Source organism: Zootoca vivipara, chromosome 13 (assembly GCF_963506605.1).
Source record: "Zootoca vivipara chromosome 13, rZooViv1.1, whole genome shotgun sequence".
Classification (NCBI taxonomy): Eukaryota; Metazoa; Chordata; class Lepidosauria; order Squamata; family Lacertidae; genus Zootoca; species Zootoca vivipara.
The window spans coordinates 11,565,119-11,587,588 of record NC_083288.1 but is presented as its reverse complement, the minus strand read 5'-3'; the positions used below and the strand labels follow the sequence as shown (position 1 = coordinate 11,587,588).

Below are 22,470 nucleotides of genomic sequence, written 5' to 3'. Positions count from 1 at the left end.
GGGCAAAGGCAGGCCTCAGGACTGGACGTTCAGGAGAGAGCACACAGGAACCGCCATACACGCACACACACCCTTAAACCATGCACCTTTTAAGCAATGCGCACCCTAGGAGAGCACCTTCAACAATCTCTTGCGCCCACTTCTGTTCCCACTTTCCAAGTTCCCTTTCTCTGTAAGCCTTAAATGCCCAAAGACCTAAATGATCCTTATACACTGACCATCTGAAGAAGCCCTCTGGACTATCCCAGTGTTATGTGGCATTTGTTTAGTTTCTCTGTGTACACACACACACGAGAGAGAGAGAGAGAGAGAGAGCGCTATATATAGCTATAGCTATATCTGGACCACAACTCCCATCATCACTGACCATTGGGCCATACTGGCAGGGGATGATGGGAGTTGGAGTCCAAGAACACGAGGAATGCCGCAGCTGCTGCTGCATTAATACTACAGCTGGATACCAGAGCTGCCCCCTATCTCGGGACCTTCCTGCCCCTGCCAGGCACTCACAGAGCCCTTTCTTGTCCTTCCTGTCTTTCTTGCCCCTCTCCTTCTCGTTCATGCTGTCCTCCCCCATCAACATCCTCTGCAGTTCCTTCCGCTCCTGCTCCTCCCTCTCCCGTGACAGCTGGGAGCTGGTCTTCTTGTTCTGGAGCATGTTCTCAATGTTCTTCCCCATCTCCTCAAAGTCGCTGTCCTCGGCAGAGCTGCTGTCGGTGTCCGTGGATAAGATCTCCGTAGACTCCAGGACCCTGAAGCAGAAAACCACCACCGGGGTCAACCCCTTTGGGTTTGTAGCATGTAAGGCGCCGGGCCGCAAACAGGAGGGCGGAAACACAAACATCGCAGCGGCTTTCAAGGAGTCACAACCACAGAGCCCTGGAGACTCTCCTGCACACACTAGGACACCGAAAGATGCCTAAAGCATAGTCAGGACGGACACTATGGCACCCTATTTGCAAAATTTAACAATTCCAAAATACAGACGTGCCTTCACTTTTGTAAGATTGAATATACTGCCTTCGGCTGTACTTGAGGGTCGATTTCAAAAAATTCCACTGGAAAAGCAGTTATGTCCATGTGGAGATGGCACTTATTTGAGTCAGTGGCTCATGTGCTTCTGGCTTGCGCTCTTTATAAAGATTTGAGGAGTGAGGTTATCACCCCTCTCTTATTGTCCATGCCGGGTCACTCAACAATTGCTACTGGGTCCTTTCTTTTAACAGACCAAGATAATCAGGCAACAGAAAAAAACTGCAAGGTTTTTAGTGGGGGCAATCAGAATAAGATCGGTTATTGGATTATTGATGTAAACCTCCAAAATGTATTTTGCATAGTTAAGTTTTTACCTCTATCTCCAGTACATTTTATTTTATTGCTGTGGCTAGAGGCTGATGCAAATAAAGGTTCTTCTGTTCATAGTCAGGACACTGGTCCATCTATCTCAGGACTGACAACACTGACTGGTAGAAGGATGGGTGGGGGAAGCATGGCAGAAAAGGTCACATGCCCGTGGTACAGGCCAAAGAAACTCACTTGTTCTGCAGGTCAAAGATGCGCTGGCACTCCTCCTTGTACCTCTCCTGGTGCTCCGCCACAGAGAAGCGAGACCCACGGGCAAATTTGCTCATCGGGGTTTCACCCGAGCGAGCCTGCTCCGTGGACATGGTGCGCACAACGTCGATCACCTCCCAGCGGGAGAGCTTTTTGATCTGCAGAGAGAGATTGGCTGAGTGCAAGAGGCTGCCGAGGGGAGGCTCTGGGCACAAGCCTGAGACAGCGCCTACTCACCTCCTCCTCGGGAACGCCAAACTTGCGCAGAAGCTGCTTGGCGTTTTTGAGCGACAGGCGCCGCAAGTCCGCATCCGTCCCAGTCACAGTCTTCTTCACCGGCTGGGGCTCCTTGTCATCCTGCTTGAAGGAGAAGGAGAGCAGGACTCTTCCTGCCAGAGTCCCGTCCAGTTACCCTCCCGCTTCCCAGGCCTGGGCAAAGAGGTTGGGGAAGGAAATGCTTCAGGCCTAGCCGCCTCCCTAACCTTATCCAAGTCCTCTGAGGTAGTCAGGGGGCAGAATAGGAAAGCTCATCTTCTGCTCCCTTCCTCACCGGCGAATAAGAGAAGGAGCAGGCCTCACAACCATGGCTGGCCTGGGTCCTTCCTCCACACTTTTCTAACCTGGCCCTTTCCACTTACTTTCTGCTGCGTTGGCTTGTTTGGGATCTTTACGTAGGAGAAGCCTTCCCCACATCCGGTAGGGTCTGCCACTCCCGTCACTTCCAAGAGACATTTCCCCTTCATGGCTGCAATGAAGGCCCGTGTGGTGTTCCAGGGAGCTGTGCGGACCTGAGAAGACGGGAGGAAGCCATGTCACTCCAGGCCTGGGCAGCCGAGGCTGTGAGAAGAGATTATCTCCACCTGAGAACATTCACCACTCCCCCAGTGGCCTAGCACCCGCGGGCCCCTATTGCACCCTGGATACCGCAAGTTGTACCTCATCATCTATCTTCATCTGGAAATCCTCCTCGTTTTCTTCTTCTGGGGCAAAAAAGGATTTCTCTCCATAACCTGCGTCCTGAGGAAAGAGAGGGTTAGGAAGCAGTTTTCTGAGTCACGTGGGACACCCCTATATGCCAGGTGAATGTCAGGAGCTGGAGTCAAGTGTAGGTCAGCAATTAAAAACAACCACCACCACACTGTCTGTGCAGTTAACTCTTCATTCAAAGAAACCCAAACAACAGCAGGCCTAGTGGTCCCAGTGAGGCTGGATCTAGGCACCTCAAAGCAGCGATTCAGTTAAATGCATTGTAGACTCATACAGGGAAAGACGGGACTCCACAGCGCCACCTGGTGTCACAGCGTTATATCGCATATACAATGCCTATAGAACGCTTTTTCTTTGCCAGTCTAGCTGAGTCCCAGGTCTTAATCCAATGAGGCAGTTGTGAGGCCTTAAAAGTCCCTGCCTTCCCACCACCTCTCTAAGGCTCCTCCTCTCCAGGGTCTTTCCCAAACTGCCTCTGCGTGCAACCATTTTCTGCTCTGTTCTTTTCCTTTCTCTGCATGTTTTGGAGACGGGGGGAAGAGGAGCTGGTTGCAGCAGGAGGGGGAGACTCCCTGGCTTCTTCAGCAGCTTGCCTCTACTATGCTTCTTGCCCCCCTCCTCAACAACCTGTCTTTGACCCCACCTTCTTCCTTCTCACTAAACTCAGCTGCCTCTTCAAGTTTCCAACACCTCTTCCTCCCTGACCACTCATTGTCGCCACACCACCATTCCCCTGGGGGCTCACAAACTAGTGCCGCCACCCCACCCCCCTCCTTGCATCCAGTCAGTCCATGACACTCCAGGGAGGACAGTCGAGGACACAGGATCATCTACTCCCTTGGGCTAGTCTACTTGCTAACAAGAAATTTATTTACCGTATTGGCCTGAATATAAGCCACACTTTTCCCCCCACATTCCAATCATGAAAAGTTAAAGTGTGGCTTATATTCGCGACCTTACACCACCGCCAAAGCGGCATGACTCCCACCCCCAGGAAGTAGCCCAGGAGCGCAAGGCAATGGCGCCCAGCCCACCCCACCCACCCGCCTGCCTGCCCCTCCCAAGCCTCCCCCAAGCTGCCAAATTTTAAAGGTGTGGCTTATTTACGGGTGCAACTTATATTCGGGTATTATTTATTTAGGATGCGTTTAAGGTTTATTTATTTACTGCATTTATATCCAATGAGCTCACAGCAGCCCTGTGAGGTAGGTTAGGCTGAGAGGCAGTGACCGGCCCAAGGTCACGCGAGCTGCATGGCTGAGATGGGGATTTGAAACCCCAATCTCCCAGGTCCTAGTCTGACATTCTAACCACGACACCACCACTGACCAGGTTTTGCAGCATATGCTTTGCCTTTATGATTCTCCCACCGGTGGAGATTGGCAGGAGGAAGATGGCCTTGGCATTTCTCAAAATACCTTGCAAAGCGCAAAAGCAAGCAACCAACAAGGACTGAGGAAACTCACAAAAGGCATAGGCTCACCTTCAAGCGCTGCTCGGCAGAGATCATGCTGTAATAGGCACAGCACTGCTCTGGAGACACCATCGCTCTGATCTCCTCTTCGGTGGGTAGTCGGAAATCTGGCTTTAGAACCCACCAGTTTGAGTCCATCCCTGAAACAGGCAGGGGTACCCAATAAGCCAGGCTAGGAAATATTCCCTCCCTCCTCTCATAGTTCCAAGAGCAGGACAAGCAAGCAGACATTTCAGATACGGGAAGTGTCGGAAGGCATTCCAATTACAGCACTCGTGCCCCGATCCTTTCAACTGGAGATGGCAGAGACAAAACACAGGACCTTCTGCTGGCAACGAAGGTGCTCTAACACCGAGCTGTGGCCCCTTCTCAGAAAAACGATGCTACGCTCAGCGACTGGCCACCTCGGTGGAGCGGGGCACCTGCGAAGTGAGCAACGCCTACCTGTGCGCTTGAAGTCTGCGCAGAGCTTCAGCCGCTTGCGGATGCTGCTCTCCGAGTGGGAAGGAAAGGCCTTCTTAATATCCTCCATGCGGATCCTTCGGGGCCGGTCTCTGCTCTTCCAGAACAGGCGATATATGAAGACCTGGCAAGGAAGCCCAAGGAACAGTATGAATTACAAGCAGGGCGTAGTGTGAGGGGGTGCCAGTAGGGGGCGTGAGGGCCAGCCCAGTGCTCCTCTCTGCCCACCAAGGGCCAAACTGGCCAGCTGGGGTTTCTCTATGTTGTGCATGACCTTTTGATTTGATTTGCTCAATTTTATTGTTTGCTTTTTTGGAAAATACTAATGACATTTTAAAAGAGAACAACAACAACAACAACAACAACAACAACAACAACAACAACAGTAGTCTCTAGCAAGTGAGCAAAAATGCAAGAGAGGACAAGTACTCTGAGGTTACTAGCCAACCTGAGCTGATCCCTTTCTGATCTCAAGTATGAAGACCTTTTTCTAACCGTTGGTCCTTGCAGAGGCCCATGTCTCACACCAGTTGTATGTGCTAAGTAACTTGCTAAAAAAAAATTTTTTTCCCTCTTCCCTGAGCTTGCTAAAGAGATAATTTGCACAAACCACAAAAACAAACCTGTAGAAAGTCTCGGATGTGAGTATTGGCCCGTTTAGAGTTAGGTCCAGGAACTTCAAAGAGAGGGCATTCCTGTCCAACCACAAATATATCCACCAGCTCACGGATGTAATAAGCTTGCCGCGTCCGGATAACTAAGAAGTCCGTTTCAGGCATCTTGTGAAGGTAGATCGGAGCCCGGAAGAGATTGTTTTCAAATGCCTGGTGAAAGAAAAAGGGGCCACCTTTTGGTGAAAGCAGTCAGAGGAAGAAAAGGAATCCGGCATGACCTTACAGGCCAGTTTCAGTCCTTGAGATGCATTGGGATTATCCACCAAACCCAAGAGACAGTCGAGATAACACAGCAGGCTCCAAGATGGGCAAGCACCACAAAAATATTTATACGCCAGAATTTAATGCTCGCAACACACACAGCCAGTCATTTTCCATTCTCCAAAGGTGACTGATGTGCAAAAAAAATAAAAAATAGAAAGCAGGAAGAACTGGTTGCTTGCCTGCATCTGCTTTAAGTATACTCTCTGCAGCCACGGACCAGGTGGAGTATTGGATGCAGCCCATGGATGAGTCTGCCATGAACTGGGATGCCTTAATCAAGTTGTTTTCCCACCCCCGCCTCTGGCGTCTGTTGGTACCTTGGGTAAGAGGCACCCATGCAGAAAACACAAACTCCCTAGCCACGACAGAGTGTCCATCACAACTTTACTTGCCAGGGCCGAGGCTTCGTGTAAGCATCTGAGCAATTTGGCAGTAAACACTCCTGCCTCTTTTTAGGTGTCTTCCGGAAGCTGCATTGTTTAGACAGGACTTTACGTTTATTTATTTTTAACAGTATTTGCTGATGTTTTTTTAAAAAAATGAAGTTTTTGCCTGACACTTTCCCTGATTTTATTATAGTCTTGTATTTTGCATACTGCTCTCGTTATACTTTCAGGAAATGTGGATTATTAACACTGAAATAAAAAAATAAGCAAATGAATTCTGGATAGCTCCGTTGGTACCGCATGAGACTCTTAAATCGCAGGGTTGTGGGTTCGAGCCCCACACTGGGCAAAACGGCCTCGGCCCAGTATACCTGAAGGAGCGTCTCCACCCCAATCGTTCACCAAGGTCCAGCTCTGAGGGCCTTCTGGCGGTTATCTCCCTGCGAGAAGTGAAGCTACAGGGAACCAGGCAGAGGGTCCTCCCATCAAAAATAAACAACTATCTGATTTTTAGAAGACATCTTAAGGCATCCCTGTTTAGAGAAGTTTTTAATGTTTGATGTTTTATCGTGATTTTAATATTCTGTTGGGAGCTTCCCAGAGTGGCTGGGGAAAATCCAGCCAGATGGGTAGGGTATAAATAAATTATTATTATTATTATTATTATTATTATTATTATTATTATTATTAGGAGATTCCTGCATTGCAGGAGTTTGGGTTAGACAACCCTTGTGGTCCCTTCCAACTCTACGTTCCTATGATTCTATGAATTAATATTGCTGCTGCGCACAAAATGCCTGCATTGGGAAAGAGATGGGCAGAACTTAGAAAGGCCACTTGCTCAACCCATTGCAGCTGGTTATAATTTGAAGCACACACAAACTCCATCCTGGCCCCCGCGCCCTCATGAAAGTCAGATCTCTCACCTGGAGCAGCTGGCCCGGATGAAGAGAGCCCAAGAACGGGGAGGTGTGGCAGTAAACCGTCTCTCCGTATTTACAGTCTGGGGCACCAGGATCCTTGCCCGGTTTCTGCCAGGAAGGAAGACAGGATTAAGTCAGAAGGGGAGGTTCAAATTGCAGAAGCTCAAAACCATGGTAGCCAAACCCCAGGGCACTCACCCGCTTGTAGTAGTTCTTGATCTTGGTCGCCATGCCGACCTGCATCATCAAAGGGGCGTTCTCCTCACTGTACTCGGCTAGGATGAGGTCGCCGTCCTTGCCGGTGAGGTCGACAGGAGTGCGCATGAAGAACATCTCCCCGCCGCCAGAGGCTTGCCGCTCCTGTTCTCTCATCTGGGCGCGGAGCAAGGAGGAGGTTATCAAGGGAGCAAAAGACAACGGAAACCTACACGCCAAGCAGGGGATCCCAGGATCCCAGGAAGAGAGGGAAGCCCCTCAAAGTGATGAGCAGTCAAAGAAAAACCAGGAAGTGGGAGGGGCTCACCTTGGCTTTCTTCTTTATGTGCTTCAGCAGCGGCTGCACCGAATGAGGGCCGGGCTGGGAAATGGTCCCGAAGGAGTATTTCTTCAGGGGAGGCCGGTGAGCCTGGCGCAACTTCATGGGGCCCATGTGGGTGGGGAAGAAGGGCTGCCGAAGCTCCACCGCAGGGATTGAGTGCTGCACCAAGGCAAAAAACACACGTGCGCTGTCACTCGAGGGGCACAAAAATCAGGGCGCACATTACTGCCAGCCACAGGGACACCTCCCCATCCCAGAACAGGGAAATCCTGGGTCACAGGAAGGGAAGGGGCTGAGGGATGTGTCTGCCCAAAGGACCTGCTGCTTTCTATGGCATGCAAAGCTTTGGGAAGAGGCCCTGCAAGCTTCCAATAGAAAGCTGGGTCACCAGTTATACCTGCACAGGGCACCTTGTCCTATGATGAAGGCAGGGAACACCATTCAATGGCACATGGTTCTCAGAATGATAGAATTCTGCAGGAAATTGCATTTTGCATACTTAAATGCACACATACAGAGAGATGGAGAGAGTTGCCCCTACTGGTTCTAACCTGGATGATGTTGCCTCCAAAGGTTCCACGAAGCCCCTGCTGCTTTGGATAGTAAAATTCATCATTTGAGAGGTTCCAGGGATCCTTCACCTCCGGTTGAGACATATTCTAGAGTTGCAACACAGGGAAGAAAGAGTCAGAATTTGTCTTCTGTTCATCATTCTTATGTGGGGGGGAAACCCAAGCCATTCCCACAAACCTGCTGAGTTTCTTCCTTAATGACTCCTGTCTTGCCCAGCAGAATCCGGCTCTTCTTTAGAGAAGATTCTTTCTTGCTCTCTTTGGAAGGAGAGTTCAACGTCATCTCTTCCTTCTCATCAGGAATTTCTAGGAAGGAACATACAAGAGAAAGGGACTCTGAATGCTTGCCTGCAGATATCCCCAGCACCACTTCAAGTACATAAAAGAAGCCCATTTGAATGCAGGGATTATAATCACCAATCACTTTTAAGTCTGGATTGATGGAATATTCTTATTTTTAATACCAGCTAACAATATCTTTATTCTCTCCTGTTACATTTGCATAATTATTATTTTTTTAAATGGCCTGACTGATTTTGTTAAAAATAGCCGTCTAAACTTAAAACAGTCAGAGATTATGGGGATTTTTAAGCCTGAGGCAATGGTTCAGTTCCTCCCTATGGGATCTTTTACATAACAGGTTACCTCACCCCCTGCTTCTGCAGTTTAAGCCCCACTGCTCATTACAGTATAGAAATAGCTACAGTGCAAATTTAAATAGGGGGGGGGGGTGAGGCAGTTAACTGTCACGGTTGCTGCAAAAGAACCTTGGCAATTACAGTTTACTGAAAGTTCTGTATGAGATCCTCAGGCTCCTCATATTAACTACAATTCCCAGAATTCATTAGGAGAGGTAGTTTACTGGGAGATAGAAAAAGCAAGAGCTTCACCGCCCTTGGATAGGTGGTTGCTTAGGAAAACATTTCCCCCAGCCCACCTGAATTTTGCATCCTCATCCCTAGTTACAAAATCACCATGCTTCAGAAAGCCAGAGATCTTTTCTTTACTAAGCCCAAAGGGAAAGCACAATGGTTCTGTGGACATACCCAGGATTATATTTTCATCATTTGGGTCAAGGGTCAGAACCGGTGGGGTCAAGACTTTCTCCATCGCCTCGTCATCCCAGATGATGTTGTCCTCCCAACGGCCATAAACCAGCTCTTCGTTGTCAATGGGGAAAATAGAAAACCACGGCTTGTCTTCATCCAGAGATGCTGCAACAACAAAACATACAACACTTCTCTCAAGATTTCCGGAATACTAGGATACCGTCAAGTTCCTCTTCCCCCAAACGAGGTCTGCCACCCTCTCCAAAAGGCAGACCCCACCCCACAGAGTACCACCAGAAGAGACCAACTCCAGGCTGTTGCCAAGGAGGAAGAGCACAGTGTCAATGGAGAATGGTTCCAAGTGGAGATCTCATGTGGAATCAATGCTGCTCATTTAACACAAGTTTTTTGCACAGTCCACAAGACATAGATAAAAGTAAAGGGACCCCTGACTGTTAGGTCCAGTCATGAACGACTCTGGGGTTGCAGCACTCATCTCGCTTTACTGGCCGTGTGGCGAACCAGAGCAGCGCACGGAAACACCATTTACCTTCCCGCCGGAGCGGTACCTTTTTAATCTACTTGCACTTTTTGGCGTGCTTTCAAACTGCTAGGTTGGCAGGAGCTGGGACCAAGCAACGGGAGCTCACCCCGTCGCGGGGATTCGAACTGCTGACCTTCTGATTGGCAAGCCCTAGGCTCGGTGGTTTAGACCACAGCGCCACCCGCAAGACATAGTCAACATCAAAATAGCATCACCTGTGCTTTTTTCACCTTTATTCCGTATTCCTCTTACAGAATATGCATTCAGTAAAAAATAACCATTATACACTCACAGGAACCACTAGTGCAAAAACTTATTAGCACACTGTCAGTTTGCATTTCTTAGTGTAGAAAGCATTGATCTAATGTGTAGAGATCTTTCCTATTCTAATTAATTCAAGAGGGTTCTGGAAGCTTCTCTGTGTGAAACAAACAAGTGGAAGGTTCATGATGCTTAGCTTATTCCTTCAGAGAAGCTGAGTACCGCTGGTTTAAACTAGTTCTCTTATCTCTTTCTGTCAAGGTCATGCCGACTATATAAAATTAAGGCCGGAAGGAGCCTGGGTTTCACTCTCTCTCTCTCTTCCTTCTGGTGTGATGTTCTGTATATAGTATGCTTAGCTTTAAGGTTTAGTCTTATTATACCATATTTTTTTCATGTATAAGATGACCCAAAATTAAGAAATTAAGTTGTTTAACTTTGGGGGTGGGGGTGGGGAAGGTCACTTCCGCCAATCGCTCACCCGCCTGCCCGCCACTGATGATCGCTTGCCACAGCCACTGCCGATTGCACACCTAGCCACAGCCAATTGTCTGCCCACTCGCTGCCACCAACAGCCCACCCGCCCACTTGCCGCAGACGCCAATTGTCTGCCCAATCGCCACAGCCACTCACCAGCGGACCTTGCCGCTGCCATCAATCATCTACTCAATCACCGCTGCCAATCTCCTGCTTGCTTGCTGCCATTAATCGCACGGGACACACACCCCCTCTGCATTCACTATCCGTGTATGAGCATAGCTGCCAAGTTTCCCCTTTTCTCGCGAGGAAGCCTATTCAGCATAAGGGAAAATCCCTTAAAAAAAGGGATAACTTGGCAGCTATGTGTATGAGACACCCAATTTTTGCCTAATTCTTTTTAGCAAAAAAGCATCGTCTTATACACGGAAAAATACGGTAAGTTATTGTAGGTTTAAGTTAAGTCTGCTGCAACTGGATTTCTTACGGACAGCGCCAATCCTGAATCTATTGCATTTGTGACCATTATGCTCATTTGCCTTCAGTAGCAGTAAAGCTCTGCTGGATGAAATACAATTGCCTCTGGTCTATTTTTTGGGAATCCTGCAACGTGTTTAAGTTTTTACTCAGCTAACTATACATTGGGATTCTACTCTGGGTCAATATATGAGTAGAATTCCATATACAAGCAGAATTCCCTACTTCTACTTGTTCCTCACCAGAGCACACCCCTGCTGTCTTGTTCCTGGAAACCCATAGGGCTCCCATTTGCACCGACTGTGCCACCTGCTAACTTAAGGCACACTGGAATTTAAGTCACTCAACGGCAAGGCGCTGCTCTCTCAATGCCTCGTAAGACAAGCCCTTCTAGACCAAGCCAGTGGCCAATCTAGTCCCACACTATTCTCACAGTGGCCAACCAGAAATCCACAAGCAAGCTGCTGTTCCCAGCAACGGATATTCTAAAGAATACTGCCTCCAATAGTGAACATAGCCATCCGGGTTAGGAGCCTTTGACAGTCTTACCCTCCATAGATTTGTCGAATCCTGTGCACATTTACCTTAACGGTCAATAAAATTATTACACTTAACTAACTAATTGGTGAAAGTGGGTCATGCAGCCACTAGTGGGTGAACGCTGTAACTAGAGAGATTGAGGTTACAATTCTATACATTCTTACCTTGGAGTCAAGTCCCACAGAATTTAACAGAACATGCTGCTAATTAGACATACATAGGATTATGTTGCTGCAACGCATGCTCCTCGGCTCCCAGTATTATTGGGGATTTCACTGATCTCTGTTTAGAATTGAGGTCATCACATCCCCACCTTCTTTGGGGCTACTTAAGAAAGACTTGTGTGCTCTGAGCGAAAGCAGAAGCAAGTTCCTGAATTTGGCCTGAGAATGCATCGCAGTTTGTGTTTATGTTTTAAATTGTGAACCGCCCTGAGACATATGGATGAAGGGTGGTATACAAAATTAATCATCATCATCCCCTTTTAAAGCCATCTGAGTAGTCTTGTGTGCTCTGAAGCTCCTACCTGGCTCACTACTCTCCCGTGCTGCTGGGAGAGATGGGCAAGGGTGGAATCAGAAAGCTAGCCAGGAACCCAGGTGTGGGGATCGCTGGTCCTGGGGCAGGGATGCCAGGATTCAACAACTCTTCAGGGTCACTGGCGGTGTAGAGATCTATTGTGGGGTGTTGCTTCTCCTCTGAAGAAACCTTAAATTTAACACGTTTGGGCAGGGCTGCAGCCGATACGTCAGACCCAGATCCTGCCAGGTAATTACCACCAGTTCCCTTTTTGCTGACCAACACATACCATCTCCCTCACTGTGTGCCACAAGCTTCCTCTCCTCCTTACCTTGCTGCTCAGGGAGCTGCTTCTCTTTGCACTTGGCAAGGCCCATGACTCCTGCCATGCTGGGCTTCTGCATTAGAGGGACAGGCAAATTGAGCAGGGACCCACTGCGGTTCAGCCCTGTAGACAGAAGCAAGAGGGCGTTGGAAAGGTCAGGGAGCCTCTGCTGAAACCAAGCGGCAGCTGGCTAAGAAAGCTTCCAGGGCGATTCTCATTTATTTCCTTGACAAGATATTTAAATGCCAAGTAAATCAGCAAAAACCTCTGAGCCATTCATGTAACACAGCATATTTGTTAAAAAATAGCAATAAAACCAGGCATTTTAAAAAAACCGTTGACATTTTTGTTTCAATAAACTTTTGCAGCGAGATGAAGGATCTCTGCTGTATTCATTTTGCATTGCTTTTAAAGCTGTAGTATTTTTAAAAACCATTTTAGCCATTCTTATTGTATGCCTGCAGATCACCTTGAGGCATATGTAAAAGGAGTAACAGTAATAATAATAATTCCATTCTCAAAAGAGCAACAAAAAAGTCAGCAGCTTTGAAGAGACATAATTATCTGGAAGTTGCCATATATTGAGTCAGACCATTGGTCCATTAAGCTCAGTATTGAGGACACTGACTGGCAGCAGCATTCTGGGCTTTCCAGCAGCATTTCCTGGCCATACCTGGAGATGCCAGGGATATTATTATTTATACTCCGCCTATCTGGCTGGGTTTCCCCAGCCACTCTGGGTGGCTCCCAACATATTAAAAACACAATAGTACATCAAACATTAAAAACTTTCCTAAACAGATGTCTTCTAAAAATCAGATACCGGTAGTTGTTTATTTCTAATGGGAGGGCGTTCTAAAAGGAGGGTGCCACTACCAAGAAGGCCCTCTGCCTGGTTCCCTGTAACTTCACTTCTTGCAGTGAGGGAACAGTCAGGAGGCCCTCAGCGCTGGACCTCAGTGTCCAGGCTGAACGATAGGGGTGGAGACACTCCTTCAGGTATACTGGGCCGAGGCCGTTTAGGGCTTTAAAGGTCAGGACCAACCTTTTGAATTGTGCTCAGAAACATACTGGGAGCCAATGGTAGGTCTTTCAGGACCAGTGTTATATGGTCTCGGCGGCCACTCCCAGTCACCAGTCTAGCTGCCGCATTCTGGATTAGTTGCAGTTTCTGGGTCACCTTCAAAGGTAGCCTTACGTAGAGCGCATTGCAGTAGTCCAAGCGGGAGATAACCAGAGCATGCACCACTCTGGTCCGAGAGTCTGCGGGCAGGTAGGGTCTCAGCCTGTGTACCAGATGGAGCTGTTGGCAGCTGCCCTGGACACGAAACTCACCTGTGCCTCCATGGACAGCTGTGAGTCCAAAATAATTCCCAGGCTGCGCACCTGGTCCTTCAGGGGCACAGTTACCCCATTCAGGACTAGGGAGTCCTTCACACCTGCCCAGGGACAGAACCTGGGACCTTTTGCATGCAAGGCAAGTGCTCTGACACTGAACTATGGCCCTCGGCCCAACTGCCTGCTGAGCTCACCTTGCTGGGCATTGTAAGCAGTAGCATTCCTGGTCATGCTGGAGGGCAGCCAGCCAGCCAGACTAGCCCGCTGCGTCTTGGTCCCCTTGTGCTTGATGTCCTCCCCGTTCCAGATGACGTCGTCCTCCCACTGCAGCTGGGTCACCATGAGGAAGTGCTCGTCTGCCAGCAGCTCATCCTTCTCCACCACAGTGCCCTGCAAGGGCAGAACAGAAAAGCGTCAAGGTTTTTTGACAGAAACGATGATTACTACTATGGAAACTACCACCTGCTGTCTAAAATGAATGTCGATGAATATTTTAGACAACGCCAATGCAGATATATGGCCAAAAGAATTGGTCTTGTATATGATCCTGGAAGCACAAATTGCAACTCAATGGGAAACAGCCCCAAACCTTGCACTGGACACCTGGTACCACTCACTCTGGAATACAGCCATAATGGAGAAAACTGCACATAATTTGAGATTTCCACAAGGACTAGAACCTCCAGGCACTTTTAGTATACTTGGAGTTCTTTTATGACATATAGAGCAGAACCAGACCTTTTTTTCAACTCAATTCCAGCACCTCTCAGGTGCGTGCCATCGCCATTCTAAGAGAACGAGGGAGGTATAAATGATGAGTTCCAGCACCTCTTTTTAAAGAAAAATAGCACTGAGCAGAACTGTCATTTTCAAGACGACCCTCGTCATAAGCCTGACAAAATTATACTTCATTATCTGAGAACACTGATAGTCTTTACTTGAACTTTGTTGTTTTAACTCACGTGGTCATTCTAAGTTCCTGTTTTGTAGTTCTGTTTTTCCGCTTTTTAATTTTTGTTCATGGTTATAATTGTTCTCTGTTTTATATACATTATAACACGAAATAAAACTTTACAAAAAGAAATTTTAAAAACTGCCAAGGCACTGGTAGGAAGGCCCTGTCCTCCTGCCTCAAGAGAGACAAATTCAAGCCTTTCCTCCCAACTCACCACCTCCTCCTCCTCCGCCTCCTCCTCCTCTTCATCTTTGTGCTCTTTCATCTTGAAGCCATAGTCGAAGCCACTGCCATCTTCAGGAACGCCCAACATGTCATACCAGAGCTGGGCAGGCCCGTAGCGCCATTCAGCCACCTTGGGCCTGGTGTCGGCCACCTTGTCCGCATCTCCTGTAGACTGGGAGAACTTGGACTCCACCGGTGCCATCATGGTGATCTGGAGGACAAGAGGGTGTTGAAGGGTCAAGGGAGACGGAACTGGGATCATGCTGAGATGATGTCAAGGCAGGAGTCAGGTGCAGGTCAGAAATAACTAACAAGGTGCCAGTGAAGTTAACTCTTTATTCAAAGAAACTAAGCAGCTCAGACCTAGTGAGCACAGCAACTCTTCCCAGTAGGTCTTGCCCCCATGAGGCAGTTGTGAGGACTAAAGGTTCCTTCCCACTGCTCTCCAAGGCCCCTCCTACCCCAGGCCCTTTCCAAGCAACCTGATACTTCTCCAACTTATCTTTGTTCCAAGTCCTCTGGGTTCTGGGAGACCGGGGGGGGGGGACTGGTCACAGCAGGACGGGGAGACCCCCCTGGCTTCTTCAGCAGCCTGCCTCATCTCTGCCTCTTAGCCCTCTCCCCTCCAGTCTCCACCTCTGCCTCCGATTCTGGGCTGCTCTCTGCCACAGACTCTTCCTGCTCACTAAACCCTGTGGCCTCTTCAGCTTCCAACTTCTCCTCCTACCAATCTGCTCCCTCTGACCACTCACTGTCTTCCCACCACCACCACCCTGGCTCTGAGCCTTCTTCCCTCGGGGGTCCCCCAGCTGTTGCCTCTCACCACTCTGCATCCAGCAAATCCATGACCAAAGACTCCAGCCGCACAGATTCACGCTTGGCATCTGCCTTATGGAGACTGCCATTTCCCAGCCTGCCTTGTTACTTGGAATAGATCCAGCCGTTGTCGGCAGGGGGACAGTCCTACTGCAAGGCAGACAGGAAACCTCACCCTCTCTCCTGGAGTAGCAACAAAGCCATGTGACGTGACACACACACACACACACACCCTTTTCTATCATCCTCTCTGCTCCTGAAGACTCACCTCGTCGTCTGAAAGGCACTGCTCCGGAGGAGGAGGCGGGGCATATTCATACTCCCAGGGAGATTTCTCTTCCACAATTGTCTCGACCGCAGCTTCTCCCTCCAGGACCTGCACTTCCGGAGTGAATTCCCGGTGCTTCTTCTTGCGCTTCCTGCGGGCGCTGCGCCAGACCGATGGAATGTTTTTCCCAGGGCCAAAGAGGCGCAGGAAGCGCAGCACCTACAGGGAGACGCAGAGAGGGGAGGAAAGGTTGGGAGGCGCAAGCGACTGGCCTCTGGTCACTCAGCTGTGTCAGAGGCAAGTTCACATCTCTCTGGCTCACTGGGGAGGCAGCCCTCTGCAGATGGGGATGCTAGACCAGGAGAAGGAGTGGGGGAGCCCCCCAACTTGGGGGACACACACAGAGTTATTCATTCAGATAACTCTCTCCACTACACTCATGGACACCAACATCCATCCTGTCAAAGTAACATTTCCCTCCGCCACAACCAGGCTTGAGAAACTGCTATAAAATAGGAGGCTTTTTCCAAGCCTAACTGCATTGGGGCAGCATTTTCAGTAGCAGGGAGGGGCGCTTTTTGGACGGGGTGGGAAGAGCTGCAATCCCCCCACCAAAAAAGTGCCCCTGTGGTGAATAAAGACATTGATGCACCTCCTGAAAGATAGCTTACTGGCAGTAAAAGCAAGTGTGAAGAGATTATTGAGTGAAAGGATGTTGTAAAAGAGCAAAAATGTCTGTAATAAAGTGTGAAGGAATCTGCTGAAACTGAAAGATGAATATATGAACTTGCTATTCAAGCCTTTTCCTATGATGTTACATTTGCTCTTCTGATAAGGCCACTACTTGGTTTCCCAATTGCAATCCTGCTTGCTATAAGACTTGATTCCTACACATGTGAATATCTAAGACGAGGTTATGCCTCGATAGAAGCCTGGGTAACATAAGCCTGTGAACTCAATTTGTTTGGGTTCCCAGCAACCACTGTTGTTCTCACCTAGTGAAGCTGTATTAAACACCACAATTCATTTGTTTTAGCATTTTGTCCTCTGTATGCTTTTAAGTATGGCTGTGATTCCCCCCCCCTCAATTTCATTGTTTTACCTTTTTGCCCAGACAACAAGCCTCGCTGATGTGGGCCAAAGGAATGCAGAGCAATACATTTGGCACCAGCTTGACTGCAGGAGCTGCTGGAAGGAGGCATGCAACATGTCATCCAACCATGTTAGCTAATCCACCCCAGATTTGTGTAGGGTAGTGGAGGTTTGGGATCAGAGTTTCCTTTCTCCTACATGGGGCTCATCAACCCGAGAAGGTAGCCCATCTGTTTCACTAACTTATATAACAAAAAATAAAGTGAATAAAGCATGGGGGGCCCTCCATCCTTTTAGCACAAAGCACAGCCTTTCACTTGGTCCCCCACCTGTCATTTTCTGCAGAGTGTCAACCTTCAAGCCCTACCTTGCCTGGTCTGAACTCGGGGAACAGGGCCGTGACACTGGGCAGCTGCTTGGTGGTATCCTGCTGCATTATCCCTGCAAGTGGCAGCGTAAGTCTGCTGTCCTTGGATTCTGCCTTCCGCGAGTCCTGGGAACCCGACTCCGATTCAGAATCCGAAGAGCTGCTGAAGTCATTTTTCTCCAAGGTAGCGGATGAAGGGGCAATGATGGATGGAAGGATGATACCATCATTGTCTTCAGACCCTGGAAGAGAGTACCTCTCAGGAAGGAAGGCACTACTTCCTAACCTCAAAATGACAGAAATCTAACCCTGGGTCACATGCCTTATTCCAGGCATCAAAGACAAACGTGCAGTTTTTCAAATGGAAGCCAGCATCTTGAAATTATCAGCTTGCATTTTTAAAAGGGTCAAGTGAGTGGGAGGGGAAGAGACGCCAAGAGAATCCTCCTAGACACATCAAAAACTCCGCACTCAGGGAGTTTTAAATTCTCAGATCCAATTCTCCTGCTTCCGGTAGATTCTACGGTTATTGAATAAATGAAGCACATTTGTATACGTACTGCCTTTTCACAAAGCTGAAAGCACTTTAAAGTGAAAAACTGCAAGCCAGAAAAAAGTACATCAAAATAAAACCACATTTCAGCTGAGGCAGCAACGCAAAAGGGAAATCCCAGCTTAGGGTTGTATCCAAAGTGGCACAGTGTGAATGTTCTGCCAGCGCAAAAATTTCTGATTGTGCAACAGAACATCCTATGCCTCCCCTCCCCCGACACGCCCCCCTCCAGAACAGACTGGATGTGCGGTGCACATGGGGGGGAGTTACAAGGCACAAGCTAAAATTATTGTGCTAACAGAACAACAGGTGCTGCTACACTGGATTCCACCCACTATTTTTCATTGTGTTTGTTTCAGACCTGGGATAGCTCAGTGGGTAGAGCATGATACTCTTAATCTCAGGGTCGTGGGTTTGAGCCCGAGTTGGGTCAAAGATTTCTGCATTGCAGGGGGTTGGACTAGATGACCCTTGGGTTCCCTTCCAACTCTACAAGCCTATGATACTGCTCACCCCTGGGCTCTGCATGGCTTACAGCTATTTCCCAGGAGTACATACGCACCGGAAGCAGCCGCGTCCTTTTCGTCCTCTTTTCTCATCGGCCCTGGAGGTGGTGGTGGGGGAGGCATCAGCTTGGAGTCAATATCTTCGGAGTCAGCATCATAATCGTCATCGTCGTCATCTAAGGAAAGGAAGAGAAGAACAGAGTGGTGGGCAGCCCTTCCATCACATCACAACTTCGGCTTATTGTACAATACCTTGTTAAAAACCACAAGGATTAAACATTCCAAGAAGATCCAGGCACCCTCCATCATCCAAAACAGATCTTCTATTCCCACCATCTGAACTAGATGGTAAAAAATGTAAAGGTTTACCCTGGATGGTTAAGTCCAGTCAAATTCAACTATGGGGTGCAGCACTCATCTCCGCTTTCAAGCTGAGGGAGCCGGCGTTTGTTCGCAGACAGTTCTTTTGGGTCATGTGGCGAGCATGACTAAACCGCTTGTGGCGCAAAGGGGCACCGCAACAAGTGCCAGAGTGCATGGAAACGCTATATACCTTCCCACCACAGCGGTACCTATTTATTCACTTGCGCTGGTATGCTTTCGAACTGATAGGTTAGCAGGAGCTGGGACAAAGTGACAGGATCTCACCCCGACGTGTGGATTCGAACTGCCGACCTTAAGATCAGCAAGCCCAAGAGACTCGGTGGTTTAGATCACAGTGCACCCGCATCCCATTTGAACCAGATGTATGAGGGATCTGGACCAATTTAGGGCAGCTTCCTATGTTCCTTTAACATAAAACTCCCAGATGGGTGTACAGTAAATTTAAAAACAAAGGGAATGTGACAGCATGTGACAGCAGCCACACCCTGGAATTGGCTTCAACTGGCCAGCTAAACCAGTTGAGGGTAGCCGACTGGTCTCAAACCCCTGGTTAGTTAGGGACTTCCCATGCATGCGGAAACAAGCTCCGGCAGATTGAGAGGACAAGAACAATAGTGGGCCCAATGATTTCTGCACATGCTGTAGAGGGAGTTGAGGAGCAGATGGGGCTGGTCATCCTAGTAGCCCATCTACCATGAGTACTACCCTTCCTCTAACGCCCCATACACAGGATGCAAGAAGAGCAAAAGGGAGCCAGAGCAAGTGTCAGGTTAGCAAGGACCAGTTGAAGAGGTGAAAGATCAGTTGTGACAAAGGAAAGCAGCTGCCACCACCTACCTGCCCTCTGAACTGGCTGAAGGTTGCCCATTGCCTGCCGGTACCTCCGGCTCTCATCTTCAGCCACTTCGGTGATGTCAGAATAATCGACAGCATCTTCAGTGCTCTTAACCCAGCCTGGCAGGCAGGGAGAGGAACAGGGAACACAGAAAAATTACAGACCCAACAGGCCACACCATTTTTCTATCCCAGCTTCCGCACCCACATTCAAGAATAATATTGCTCACCAGGGCAATACGGGTTTCAGCATATAATGCCAATTCTAGCCCCACTGCACTGACTGCCAGGTAGTTTCCGGGCCCAATTCAAAGTGCTGGTTTTGATCTATAAAGCCTTAAATGGCTCAGGACCACAATACCTCAAGGACCACCTCTCTCCATATGAACCTACCCAGACCTTGAGACGACTGTTGGAGGCCCTTCTAGGTATGCCTCCTCCACATGAGGTCAGGAGGGTGGCAACACAAGAACAAGCCTTTTTTTCTGCAGTGGGTCTCTGCCTGTAGAATGCTCTCCCCAGGGAGGCTTACCTGGGGCCTTCATTATACACCTTTAGGCACCATGTGAAACCGTTCTTCTTCAACCAGGCCTTGGGCTGATTAACATCTTATACCACGTTTACACAAGGTTGTAGGAGAGGGTATGGGGGGTTCATTGGTTTGTGGGGGTTTTCTGTTCTTGTTTTATTATGTATTTTGTGTTTTTATTTTGTATTTTTATGTTTAAACCACCCTGAGATCTATGGATGAAGAGTGGTATTCAAATTAAAATAAAATATTGTGCTATCATGGTGGTGCTGGACTTTACAGGCTTTGCTACTAAGTTCAGCCATTACTTGCAACCCCTGAGTAAGCAATGCCAGAACACTGAATTAACCAGCTGCAACCTATTTTTAAATGCACAAAGAGGAGTCAGCCTTGATCCCTGAGGGAGCAAAGCCCTTATATCTGGCATCCCCAAACTGAGGCCCTCCAGATGTTTTGGCCTACAACTCCCATGATTCCTAGCTAACAGGACCAGTGATCGGGGAAGATGGGAATTGTAGTCTAAAACATCTGGAGGGCCGAAGTTTGGAGATGCCTGCCTTGTATCCTAGCCTTTCCCAACCTAGTGCCCTAAGTAAGTTGTTGCACCACAAGTACTATCATCCTTGCGCTCCCAACAACATATGAAAGGCACCAGCCTAGAGAAAGCTATTCTGTCCCAGTCCTAAGACAAAAACGTTCTCCTACCTTCCTCATCCAACTGGGCTTCATCTGACTCAGAAGCATCATCTTCGCTGGCTGTGATTTCTGTTATGAGGCTCCCCAGACCCAATGCCCCAAGTCCGGCCAAATGTTTTTTTGACTCCTGTGGGGGACAGAAAGAAAACAGGATTTTGGATGGAAGTGGAGGGAAAGAACCTTAAGACCATACTGTGACCTTCCTCATACAAAGTAGATGCTCTAACTCAAACCACTGTGCCTTACTCAGAGATCTGCACTAGTTGACAATTTGCTACCAGGTCAGGTTCAAGGTGTTACTCTGTTGGCATATAAAGCCCTTAATAGTTTGAGACCAGTTTACCTAAAGGTCATCCTACCCCACGTGTGCCCCCATCCCTTCCTTGTTGCCTCCCTTCCCCTCCTCGCTCGCTCGCTCGCTCCCTCCATCTTCTCTTCCCTGCTCCAGCTTGACCCAGAACCATAGCTGTCAAGTTCTCCCTTTCTTTAAGAGAAATTCCCTTATGCTGAATCGGCTTCCTCATGAGAAAATAATAATAATAATAACAACAACAACTTATTATTTATACCCCGCCCATCTGGCTGGGTTTCCCCAGCCACTCTGGGCGGCTTCCAACAGAAAAATGAAATAAAATAATCTATTAAACATTAAAAGCCTCCCAATCTGGTAGCTGGTTTTCTCTTTGACATCTGATGGGAGGGCGTTCCACAGGACGGGCGCCACCACCGAGAAGGCCCTCTGCCTTGTTCCCTGCAACTTGGCTTCTCGCAACGAGGGAACCGCCAGAAGGCCCTCAGTACTGGACCTCAGTGTCTGGGCAGAACGATGGGGGTGGAGATGCTCCTTCAGGTATACTGGACCGACACCATTTAGGGCTTTAAAGGTCAGAATCAACACTTTGAACTGTGCTCAGAAACGTACTGGGAAAGGGAAAACTTGACAGCTATGCCCAGAAGCCTCCCCCATTCTGACAGCTGGGCAGCCCTGACCCCCATCCTCATGGCTGGGCAGCCCCCGCCCCCCGCCTGCACAGCTCTCGCCCCCCCCATGGCTTGGCAGCCCCCCCCCCCGATCCCCTCCCTTCTCCCGAGTGGGGTCCTGCACCCCCCACACACACCTCCAGCTCCACCCGACTGGCCAGCCCCTACCGTTCCCAGTCCCCCGACCCTACCTTTCCCCTGTGCCCCCCTTGTCCTGTCCCCATTCCAATTGTTCCCCCCCCCCACTTCCCGGTCCCTCTCCCTTTCAACTCGGCCCCTCCCACTGTACCCTGTGCCACGCCCCACTCCGCGCTCCACCTTTACCTTGACACGGCTAGCTAGCCAGCCTCCCCTTCCTTCGTCCCCTGCCCCTCCGGGCCTGTAAGCCCCCACCCCCGAGAAGCGCCCACCTGGTCAAGGAGCCCCTCTCCCTCGAGCTGGCCCTGCTCGTTGATGTTGCCGAAGAGGAAGCCGGCCAGGGAGAAGGGCGCCGCCCGGCTGTCGCCGCCCTCGTCTTCCTCGCTCTCCGAGTCCGACATCTCCACGACGGAGCAGCAGCCGACTCCGTTCCTAAGAGTACCGCCACCTCAGCCGCCTGCCTTTAAGTGTTTACGCCGGAAGCGGAAGCTGCCGCAACCATGAAAAGCACGCCGGGAGAGTAGAGCGGCGCTAGGAGGCCCCCTGGGCGAGTTCCGCAGCATCCGCTACAGCGGCGCCTCTAGGATTCCATCTGCCGGCTTCTCTGTCGTTTGACATATGCGCCGCTTTCCCCGCAATCGCCTGTGCCAAAGCGGTTTATGGTCCCGAAAACATTGGAATAAGTCGGAAATATATAAAAATGCAGACGATGAAGTTTCAAAAAACAACAACAACACACAACCCGGCAAAAATTAACGATTT

General features: G+C 49.2%; 1 protein-coding gene across 4 annotated transcripts in view; it reads right to left on the bottom strand.

The window, feature by feature from the left end:
• LOC118094330 (transcription initiation factor TFIID subunit 1) overlaps positions 1-22,201 on the bottom strand; it is a 41,261-nt gene extending 19,060 nt beyond the window's left edge. For 2 of the 4 annotated variants that reach the window (XM_035134604.2, XM_035134608.2), the window contains exons 1-23: positions 21,981-22,201; positions 20,599-20,716; positions 19,368-19,484; positions 18,203-18,322; positions 17,088-17,329; positions 15,629-15,847; positions 14,534-14,755; positions 13,559-13,754; positions 12,033-12,149; positions 8,881-9,048; positions 8,013-8,140; positions 7,814-7,921; positions 7,248-7,421; positions 6,923-7,096; positions 6,728-6,832; positions 5,101-5,301; positions 4,460-4,601; positions 4,025-4,155; positions 2,491-2,571; positions 2,193-2,342; positions 1,792-1,914; positions 1,537-1,712; positions 511-752 (exon numbers count right to left, since the gene is read on the bottom strand). In XM_035134604.2, coding sequence (XP_034990495.1) covers positions 511-752; positions 1,537-1,712; positions 1,792-1,914; positions 2,193-2,342; positions 2,491-2,571; positions 4,025-4,155; positions 4,460-4,601; positions 5,101-5,301; positions 6,728-6,832; positions 6,923-7,096; positions 7,248-7,421; positions 7,814-7,921; positions 8,013-8,140; positions 8,881-9,048; positions 12,033-12,149; positions 13,559-13,754; positions 14,534-14,755; positions 15,629-15,847; positions 17,088-17,329; positions 18,203-18,322; positions 19,368-19,484; positions 20,599-20,716; positions 21,981-22,109 — 3,583 coding nt within the window. In that variant the 5' untranslated portion in view covers positions 22,110-22,201. The remainder of the gene's footprint in view (positions 1-510; positions 753-1,536; positions 1,713-1,791; positions 1,915-2,192; positions 2,343-2,490; positions 2,572-4,024; positions 4,156-4,459; positions 4,602-5,100; positions 5,302-6,727; positions 6,833-6,922; positions 7,097-7,247; positions 7,422-7,813; positions 7,922-8,012; positions 8,141-8,880; positions 9,049-12,032; positions 12,150-13,558; positions 13,755-14,533; positions 14,756-15,628; positions 15,848-17,087; positions 17,330-18,202; positions 18,323-19,367; positions 19,485-20,598; positions 20,717-21,980) is intronic. The other 2 variants (XM_035134607.2, XM_035134611.2) reach the window with 2 other exon arrangements.
• Between the last annotated feature and the right edge of the window lie 269 nt (positions 22,202-22,470).